Here is an 11,106-nt window from a genome sequence, read left to right as displayed (position 1 = left end):
CATCTGTTTTCCTTAAGGACACGATTCCGCACGGTGATGCTAATGAGGTCACTATTGGTGATGATGGTGCATTGAGGATGTAGGGCGGGTTATGTGTGCCCAATATGGACGGATTGCGGGAGTTGATTCTTCAGGAGGCTCACAGCTCGCGGTACTCTATTCATCCGGGTGCCGCGAAGATGTACCAGGACTTGAGGCAGCATTACTGGTGGGGGAGGATAAAGAAAGACATAGTGGAGTATGTTTCCCGATGCCAAAATTATCAGCATGTGAAGTATGAGCATCAGCGGCCGGGCGGATTGCTTCAGAATTTAGAGATTCCGGAGTGGAAGTGGGAGGGGATCACTATGGATTTTTTTGTTAGACTCCCATGGACTCAGCGGAAGTTTGATGCTGTTTGGGTGATTGTGGATAGACTACCCAAGTCAGCTCATTTCATTCCTGTGATGACTACTTATTCCTCCGAGTAGCTGGCTCGAGTTTATATTCACGAGATTGTCAGACTTCATGGTATGCCGGCATCTATCATCTCTGACCGGGATACGCACTTTATATCACGGTTCTGTAGGTCCGTATAGCGTGAGTTGGGTACTCGAGTGGAGTTGAGCACAATATTTCACCCTCAGACGGACAGACAGTCCGAGCGCACTATTCAGATTCTTGAGGATATGCTCTGTGCGTGTGTGATGGTGTTTGGAGGTTCTTGGGATCAGCTCTTGCCCCTTTTGGAGTTTGCCTACAACAACAGTTATCAGTCCAGCATTAAGATGGCACCGTATGAGGCTCTGTGTGGTAGGCGATGTCGGTTCCTAGCGGTTTGGTTTGAGTCGGGCGAGACTAAGTTATTGGGCACAGACTTGGTTCAGGACGCTTTGGGGAAGGTTAAGGTGATTTAGGGTAGACTTCACATAGCCCAGTCCAGACAGAAGAGTTATGCGGAATGGAAGGTTCGCGATGTGGCATTCATGGTTGGAGAGAGAGTCTTGCTCCGGGTTTCGCCTATGAAGGGCGTTATGAGGTTTGGAAAGAAGGGCAAGCTGAGCCCAAGGTTCATTGGTCCATTTGAGGTGTTGCGGCGAGTTGTGGAGGTTACTTATGAGCTTGCCTTGCCTCCTAGTCTAGCAAGAGTTCATCCGGTATTCCATGTTTCTATGCTCCAGAAGTATCACGGTGATCCGTCTCATGTGTTAGATTTCAGCACAGTCCAGTTGGACAAAGATCTATCTTATGTTGAGGAGCCAGTGGCTATTTTGGACAGGCAGGTCGAAAGCTAAGGTCAAACAACATTGCATCAGTAAAGGTTCAGTGGCGGGTTCAGCCGGTCGAGGAGGCGACTTGGGAGATCGAGCAGGATATGCGCAGCCGTTATCCTCATCTTTTCACTACATCAGGTATGTATCTATGCTCGTTCGAGGACGAAAGATTATTTTCAGAGGGGGAGGATGTAACGACCCGGCCGATCGTTTTGAGAGTAATAGCCCCGATCCCCTATTAACTACTTTCCCCATATCTATTTTCTGCTATTGTGACTTACCGGAAGGTTTTGTTTTGGTTTTTGGTGTGTTTTGGGACACTTAGTCCCTAAATGGGGGCTTAAGTCTTAGAATTTGGACCGTAGTCAGAACAGTGTCAAGACGGCTCCGAAATGGAATTCCGTCAATTCCGTTAGCTCTATTGGGTGATTTTGGGCTTAGGGGCGTGTCCGGATTGTGATTTGGAGGTCCGTAGCTGAATTAGGTTTGAAATGACGAAAGTTGAATTTTTTGAGTTTTGGACCGATAGTGGAATTTTTTATATCGGGGTTGGATTCCGATTCTGAAAGTCGGAGTAGGTCTGTAATGTTGATTTTGACTGGTATGCAAAATTTGGGGTCAATCGGATGTAGTTTGGTTGGTTTCGGCATCGATTGTCGAATTTGGAAGTTTCAAGTTCTTTAAGTTTGAATCGGAGGATGATTCGTGATTTTAGCATTGTTTGATGTGATTTGGTTGAAGTCCCGTAGGCCTCGGGTGAGTTTCGGAGTGAGTTTTGAGAGAGTGTGGGCTTTTTGGCACTCTAATGTTGTTCTGGGGGGGTCTTTGGAAGTGCGGACCGTACATTTTGGGAGTGCTGAGGCAAAAGGGAAGTGCGGACCTCAGGGGAATTGTGCGGACCGCACAATTTTGTGTACGGCCACACTTCAGGCTGCAGAGGAGTATGCAGCCGCACTCAGGAACTCTCAGATTCGCTTGTCCGACTTCGAAAATTTATATCTTTTGATCTACGAGAAATTTGGAGATGATTCAAAAGTTAAAGTTGTAGCCCTTCGTATCTAGTGCAGTCACCAAGAGAGTGCGGCCGCACAATTTTTGTGCGACCGTAGTAGCTGGGATGTGCGGCCGCACTTGGAATTGTGAGGACCGCACATGGTGAGTTCAGAGAATGTTCTATATAATCGAGGCTTAGGTTATTATTTCATTTTTGGATCTTTAGAGCTCGGTTTAAGATAATATTTTATGGGTTTTTCAAGAAATTCATCGGGATAAGTGATTCTAACTCAGATTTGGTTAATATATATGAATATATCACTGATTTTATCATTTAATTAGTAATTTGAGATGAAAATTTCGAAAAAATTGTAGAAACTTCCTAAACCACAAATTGAGGATTTGAAGGTCGAGTTGTGATCATAATTGGCTAATTTTGGTATGGTTGGACTCGTGAGTGAATGGGTGTTCATATTTTGTGACTTTTACCCGATTTAGAGACGTGGGTCCGGGGAGGCGTTATGTACGTTTTTTAAATTTCTTGATTTAGCTTCGATTTCATTAGCTATATTAGTTTCTTGTAGCTATATTTACGTTATGTAATTGATTTGGCTAGATTTGGGCCACTCAGAGCCGGATATTCGTGGGAAAGGCATTGTGATTGATTGATTGAGCTTGGTTCGAGGTAAGTGTCTTGCCTAACCTTACGTGGGGGAACTCCCCTTAGGATTTTGTATTGTTTGATATGGGAGTGTCGTATACGCGAGGTGACGAGTACGTACACGGGCTATTTATTGTAGAACCCCGTTTTCACTAAGTCATAACCCATTTCCCTTTATTTGAACTACACTAGCATATGTAACTATCCTGTTTAGTTAGAATAGCATGCCTACGTGTTTTAACTGCCTATTTAAACTTTGTACAGCATGTTTAGTGAAATTACATGCGTTCATTAACTTGAACTTAGTATAATTTGTAGGTTTCTTGTTGTAACTGTTAATTCTATTGGTTGAGCTGCATATTTACTTTGGGACTACAGAACGGTATTCTGGGAGATCCTCATGTACTACATATTTACTTTGGAACTACGGAACAGTATTTCGGGAGATCCCCATGTTCTGTATATTTACTTTGGGATTACAGAACGGTATTCCGGGAGATCCCCCAGTACATTTACGTTTGGGACTACGGAACGGTATTCCAGGAGATCCCCCCTGCATATTTATGTTTGGGACTACGAGACGGTATCTCGGGAGATCCCATGTTGTTATCACTATGTTCTGAGCTGTTGTCTTTCATTGATTCTATTCATGTTAGATTTTCGTATTTACTTTTACTGTGATAATTCATTCTGCCTTATTTTATTATATTTATACTAGTAGGGTCTTGACCTGATCTCGTCACTACTCGACCGAGGTTAGGCTTGGCACTTACTTGGTATCGTTGTGGTGCACCCATGCCCTTTCCTGCACATATTTTTTTTCATGTGCAGATCCAGGTTCATCGTACTAGCCTCATCACTAGTTGTAGTCGTTGCTGCTTATTGGAGACTTCAAGGTACATCTGCCCGCGCCCGTAGATCCTCGGAGTCCCCATCTATCCCCCTATCTTCAGTTTTTTCTCTTTTTGTAGAAATGATGTATAGAACAGTTAAGACTTCTTAGTAGCTTGTGATTTGCGAGTTTTCGGGTTTTGGGAATTGTTTGGTACATTTCAAAGGTGATAAATGTATATGACGAGTGGCATTCGGTTTCTTATTAGATATTTGTTACTGTTAGTGGTTTATGTTCAAGTTTTTATCTCATTTCTGCAAAGTGTTAGGCTTGCCTAGTCGTAGAGATTAGGTGCCGTCACGACAACTCACAGAGGGATAAATTGGGTCGTGACAGACAGCCAATGTATTGCATTGGGAATTTTTAGTAGTTGAATCGAGTGATCTTCTTGATTTGATGGATCAATGTATCATCATCCTTGAATTCAACATAAAATCCAGATTTGGATTTATTTACAAGTTGTGTTGAGATCTTCTCATAAGTATCCATCTTACTCATCATCATCTTCAAGAAATCAGGTTCACCTGAGGAAAACATAATCGTGTTATCAGTATAGCATAAATGAGATATTATAGGACTACAATTATCTATCTAGAATGGGATAAAATCATAATTGTTTAAAGAGTCCATTAATTTTGAGAGAAGTTCAGTCCCCAATAAGAAAAAGAGAAGGGGATAAAGTATCTCCTTGTCTTAGACCTCTAGTGGAATTAAAAAAGCTATGCCTACACCCATTGATATTCATAGAGTACCAAACATTTAACATGAGTCTCCAAATGATGTCAATCCAAGTCTCATTGAAACTAAATTATCTCATAACTTTACAAAGGTATTCCCATGAGACTCCGTCATATGCCTTAGTCATGTCCAGTTTTAAGACCACATTTCCATAGATAGAAGGTTTTGAAATATTATGGACCATGTCTTGGGTCTTCATGATATTCTCGGTGATGGATCTCCCTTTGATGAAACCAATTTGATTAGGAGAGATCAGTTTATTCATGAGAGGGCTTAGTTGCTTGTTCATAAGACTAGAGATGATTTTACAAGAAAAGTTACTCAAACTAATTGGTCTTAGGTCATTGAATGCTTGAAGATTATCCACTTTGGGTATAAAGACCAGGCATGTGTGAGTTATGGCCTTTGGTATTTGGTTACCTGCAAGGAAACCATTAATCATTAGTAACAGATCATCTTTGATGATATCCCTACAAGAATGATAAAATTTCTCAGAAAGACCATCTGGTCCAGGGCACTGGAGGAGCTCATAGAGAATACAATATCTTTTAGTTCCTCCATAGAGGGACTAGCTGTAAGATTTGCATTGTCCATATCAGTTATCACTTTAGGGAGACAGTTTAAAATAAAAAAAATTAGTATCAGTATATTCTCTAGTAAATTGATTCTGTAAAAAGGATATAGCTTCATTGGCAATGTTCCCATCACCTTTAATCCACTTGCCATCATTCAGCCTAATATGTTTTAGGGATAATCTCTTCCTCCTACCCTTGACAATGGGGCGGAAGAATTTAGAGTTAACTTCACCCTTCACAAACCATTTGATTCTAGATTTTTGCCTCCAGATAGACTCCTCCTTTTTTGTATGCCCTGATAAGGAGAGTATTAAATGGTTAAGCTCAGTTATGTTGGAATCAGTGTTGTCATCTATGATCTTCTATTCACATTCTTCCACCCTCTTCTCAATATCCCTTACACTGTCAAAGATATTACCAATAGAATTACTAGACTATTGGGATAATCTACTGCAAATATTCTTTAATTTCAAATGAAACTTCCACATTGGAGAGCCATGAACCTCAATATCCCAAGCCTGCTTAACCACCTCGTTAAACCCATCTTCAAGGATCCAGAAGTCTAAGAATTTAAAGTACTTGGTAGGAGCCTGATGTGTATATTTAGCAATGGTGAAAATGGGGGAGTGATCAGAACCAGTTCTGGTCAAGTGATTAGCATTGGTAGAATCACAAGTACTCATCCATTCCTGGTTAACCAGCACTCTACCAAGTCTCTTCCATACTCTCTTATTAGGAGCACACCCATTACACCTTGTAAATTGAGATCCTGAGTAGCCTGGGTCAATGAGGTCACAATTCATAATAAACTGTAACATAGGCATGCTTTTAGATATTCTATGAAGGTTACCACCTTGCTTTTTCACAGGATTAATAATACAATTGAAGTCACCTATAATATACCAAGGAATCTTATATCTGGGATATATCTCTTAGGTTACCTCATAGATCTTCTCTCAAACCAGCATCACATTTTGCATAAACATAAGTAATAAGGATGTTGATCCCCATCCAGTCAATGATACAAGTAGCATGTTGGTCTAATTCCTCCACCAACCTGAAGTCTAAGTTTTCCACCCAAAAATCCAAATTTGACTGTTGTTATTGGCATACGCATTACCATAGCCCAACATAGTTCTGAACATATGAAGATGATCAACTTTGTGAAATGGCTCACTAATATCTATAAAGGGAGGATTTTGAAGTCGAATAATCTGTTTAAGTCTATCAAAAGCACCACTAGAGCTGATGCTTCTTATATTCCAATATAAAGACTTAAACATCATGATTCCATTAGAAAAATTTTGTTCATGTGGTGCAGCCACAACCTGTTGATAGGTGGTTCTACCACCTCTTCCTCTTGTATTTTTCTTGGCATTTCTTGTATTATTTCTGCCTCTTCCTCTTCTTCTGGGAGATAGGTTAGTCCTTTCGATCAGTTTATCAATCTCTTAACTAACAATAACCTCTACAAGAGCATAAGGGTTGAAAGTTTTAACTAGTTGCGCAACATGATCATCACTAGTATGATTTGCAGGTTGATCTTCATTCTAGAAACTTTCACTATCAACACTTTCAAAATAATCATATTCTTCAATGCTCATTTCAACCTCATAATTACCACCATATTTGGTATCCTCTTCCTCATCATCATCCAGGATGATTCAGCGAGGAGAGTATGGTTAGTCTTGTACATGTCTTCACTATTTTTATCCTCTTCTAAACTGGTACTGATGATTAGCTTGAGATAGTTGTTATGAGCATCTCCTAGATCAATGAGGTGATTATTCTTGGTTTTGTTGGACTCCATGCCATTTCTACTATTGGCTTCCTCTTCAATATGGTTGTTGATGTCCTTCTCGTTGTTGGTATCATTTTGGAAAGAATGTCTACTTGTTTGATCAATATTGAGTTGGGGACTGTGTCTTTCTTATCATTATCTAACTTTTCTGGTGGATTGTTGTTAGTATCACCCCTGTTACCACTTGGTTGTCCCATTTCCATATTGATGTTCTGTCTTTGGATATCACTGTTAGTCAAGTTTATATTCTTCTTTTTGACTCTGAACCTTTTCTTCTTATTGGTGTATTGACCAATCTTCTGAGTAACATTATGATTAGTTTCTCCATCCATTTTGTTTTTTCCTTTTCCTGGAAAATCTTTCACCATGATAGCCTTCTGAGCCTCGATCGGTTCATTGATGGTCATGCCAATCCTCATCTTACCTCATTGAGCCTAGATTAAAGCTTGTTGGTCCTGGTTTTGTATTTTAGGAGGTTGCTGATCATCTTGGGTGTGCCCATTGGCCTTGATAGAGGTATACATTTGGTTGTTGTTGTGGAATCTCACCTTGAAAGCTTTCTTTTATGGAACCGTTTGAAGTTCATCATCTTTCGGTTTATCTCTTTTTTGCTCCTTCTCCTTATTAAGGTGTGTTTCCCTTTGTGCTTTAAGCCTTTCGTCCCTAATCTTGTTTCTGCATTGGCTCTCATAATGGCCTTGTATTTTGCAATACACACAATAACTAGGAACCTTCTCATATTCGATATCAAGCCACTTTCCATCATCTGACCTATCAAGTTTTTTATAGCCTAACCAGATTTTATCTAGTCTAGGTTTTAGCAGGTCAATCTCCACTTTAATCTTTGCGACATTACCTCTAGATTTACAGTAAGTTACAAGATCTGGAGCCACAACCACACCAACATCCTTAACTAGTCTAGATATAATTTGCCATTTAAACAGGTGCCCGAGGATTTGGTGAACCAGATTCAAATAGGAACAATAGAGATTTCCTCCTCAGGTTTGAAATTAGGGGTCCACTTTAAAATTTTCATAGGAGCATCACCAATATCAATATACTCCTTAACGAAGATGTGATTGTAATCAACTTCATTAGCAAAATCTAGGTAAACATGTTTGGGGTTGAAGTATGAAATCTTAACAGTAGCTATAAGTTGGAATTGACTAACAAAAGTCTTTCTAATTTCCTCCATGGTTGGTTTACCTAGATAGAATTTACCAATAATAGTGAACCTGCAATCTTTGGCTAAGTTAACAAAGTAATCCTCAGCATTGAAGAAGACCGCCGACTTTCCTAGGTGCGCACCATGTTGAATTTCTGCCACCGCGCCACTGTCAGGAGAACGAAGTTTGGCTTGGACAGTGGCAGCAAAGGTTGCTTTGGAAACTAGTTATCTGCCATTGGTGTACTTACCCATTTGACCATGCTCAATTGGGGATTAGGAAGGTTGGGTTCTGGCGCTTGCCTACTATTTTGGGGCTGCATGTGTTGCTGGTCACTTTGGGTGAGGCTAATTGTTTGGGGGAATTTGGGTTGTGGATGATCAAAATTAGACGATATTTTTGGGAAGGAGGTGTGGTTGCTTACATGATTGTGATTTATCAGAGGGATTGTGGGTTTTGTTGGTGTCTATTAATTTAGGCTGGGTGATTTCATTTGAAGGTAGGGCGGTGATTGAAGGTTCAGTGGTGGTTCCGGTGGTAGCAGCGGATGCCCTAGCCGTTAGGATATCTTTGTGCCCTTTAGATGAGAGAGAACACTGAGTTGTCGGCTTTTCCTTTGTTTGGTTAGGTGGGTCTGGTGGTCGGGTGGGGTTTGCTGAGAAATTTGAAAACTAGAGAGAAGGAGGAGAGAATTTAAGAGAGAGAAGGAGGAGAGAGAGGATGTATGAGGTTTTTTCTCAGATCAACAATGTGAGGTGGAAGATTTTCAACAGCTCGTTTAATTAAAAGTTCAAAAGGTTGGGTCAGGTCGGCTTATGGGTAGTTTATTTGGGTGGGGGCTTTTGTTATGTTTTAAAATAATCTTTTAATTAGAATTAAAAAAAATTCACCAAACTTGCTTTTCTTTATAAATCTTAGTGAAAATTGAGTGATTTTAGTTTAGGTTCAGTGAAAATACCCAATATATACTTGATTATTGCACCCTTATAGCTTCAGAAAGAAGAGATAACATTGGTAATCTCTTAATCGATATTTAACTGAATTGGTTAAGAATTCTACATGTTAGGTAATTTATTTCATAGGGTACTTAAATTCGCCTCTTCGTGTATAGATGCGTCATGTTTACTTCTAGAAACAGTTTCTTACAAACACAACAAAGGGTAAATAAATTCCTTTATAGATAGATTACTACATTAGAGAAATGAAGGATAAACTGTATTAAATATATATAGAGAACAAGAAGTAAGAACATGGCATAGATCGCTCATTCTGCACATTAGTAATTAGATTTGCTTTAATTGAATTATAAAAACACTAAAAAGCCAGCCCTGCCTGCATTTGGAGCTGAGTTTGTTATTCTTCATTAAAAAAAAAGTAAAAAGTCATTCATTTGAATTTCTTTGTTATTCGTGCAAGAAAATAAGAAAAAACATAACAGATACTGAAATTAAACGGAATCACAAATACATAAGACTCTCTTTGCAATTGGGAACTAATTTACCAATTTTTATCACTCAGGTCACTGACAACGATAAAAGAAAGGATTTTCAGATTCCCAAGGGAAAGTTGATCGTTCGCAGCTACAGCAAAACCAACAACCACTGCAATCTTCTCCATTAGAGATACCACAAGCTTTCCCACAAGTAGGTAGTATATCATTAAGTTGTGGAAGTAATTTCCTTCTGAGTCCTGATACATTAGGATCGACATTTCTTGCTGCCATAACTTGTGTCTTTGAGAACCACATCACATCGGCTGAAAAAATTCAACATCACAGTTACAAAATCAAGTTATTAATTAATTACTGGTATAATATGGAAAAGAGCACATTCAATCTGCATGTATAGAAAAACACTTATTGAAATATGTACACATTCACATGTGTAACTACATATTGACAAGCACAGTAACGTCGGATTGCACTACACGAATAAAGAGGGATGGATACTAACTAGTGAATGCCGTGAGAAGAATAGTGATGACCAAACCAAGCTTAAGTAACGCCATACTAGATAAATTGCTTAAAGTTTTGTGAACAATTTTGTGTCAGTATCTTCAAAGGTTATTTATAGAGATCATCTCCCTAACTGAACTTGCACTCTAACAAGACTAGAGTTGTTTCTTATTATTATTATTATTATTATTATTATTATTATTATTATTATGTTCAAGCCTTACATGAGCTGACCACGTCTAAGATAATGCAATCAATCAATTGAATTATTAAGTAACCCTAATTTTAGATCCATATTTGCTGGAAGAGGCATGTGAGAAACGAATGAAGTTCAAGGGTGGTATAGGGGATATGGTTTAAATGATCTTTATCATTAAAAAATTGAGTTTTTAATATGATTGGTATGTCAAATGGCTGTCTTTTATTTTCTGAGTAAAAACTTTGTTATTTCATATGTTGGATGATCATCCAAAAAATTAACTCATGGAATAAAGTTTATTCCAAAGATAAAAAATTTAATCTCTCATCATTTTAGCATTAGATGGGTTTTAGCTGATGAATATTTAGGACTCACATACTAACAAATTGTCAATAAGACGCTCATCGTCATAATTCCAGATTTTAATCTTGCAAATTTCATCAAATTTGAAAGGAAATCAATCTAATTAAATTAAAAAATAAATGACGACTACATATTTTGTGTATTACCCTCATAAAGGAAGTGAGGACTCTAAAATCATCTATGCGTGGTACATCAGAATAATTACGTCTATCTATCTAATTCAATGCTCAACTAACATCAGCATAAATCTTAGACTCTAATAGCTAGAAAATATGCTTAACCTTTACAAAATTAATCTTGATAAATTAACCATATAAGAATATAAACAAATTAAAGAAGAAATTGTCAGGGAGATTCTATTAACTAAAAAAAAGACAGAAATAGAACAACATAAGGGCGGTCTTGAACTTTTGGACTTTCGGGCAGGTCACCTGACCAATGGATAAACTTTTCGGGTAAAGATCCGCCCAATTGATATTTGTACATACAGGACTAATACTCTCATTACTAT

The 11,106-nt window shown here is 38.6% G+C and overlaps 1 protein-coding gene and 1 long non-coding RNA gene across 2 annotated transcripts; both read right to left on the bottom strand.

Annotated features, from left to right (window-relative positions):
- Positions 1-4,162: 4,162 nt before the first annotated feature.
- LOC138910159 (uncharacterized) lies at positions 4,163-6,123 on the bottom strand. Its single transcript, XM_070201381.1, has 6 exons — positions 6,075-6,123; positions 5,564-6,004; positions 5,246-5,407; positions 5,056-5,142; positions 4,625-4,957; positions 4,163-4,323 (listed from the first exon to the last, which is right to left on the bottom strand). Exons 1-6 carry the CDS (start codon positions 6,121-6,123, stop codon positions 4,163-4,165), a joined length of 1,233 nt encoding a protein of 410 aa, XP_070057482.1.
- Positions 6,124-9,442: 3,319 nt separating this feature from the next.
- On the bottom strand, positions 9,443-10,150 carry LOC138910662 (uncharacterized). The gene is made up of 2 exons (XR_011415809.1): positions 10,032-10,150; positions 9,443-9,834 (listed from the first exon to the last, which is right to left on the bottom strand). It is a non-coding gene; the product is annotated as an uncharacterized lncRNA (long non-coding RNA).
- Between the last annotated feature and the right edge of the window lie 956 nt (positions 10,151-11,106).

Source organism: Nicotiana tomentosiformis, chromosome 4 (genome assembly GCF_000390325.3).
Source record: "Nicotiana tomentosiformis chromosome 4, ASM39032v3, whole genome shotgun sequence".
NCBI classification, from domain to species: Eukaryota; Viridiplantae; Streptophyta; class Magnoliopsida; order Solanales; family Solanaceae; genus Nicotiana; species Nicotiana tomentosiformis.
Note: the sequence above shows the minus strand (reverse complement) of the source record. Positions and strands in the feature narration are given on the sequence as shown.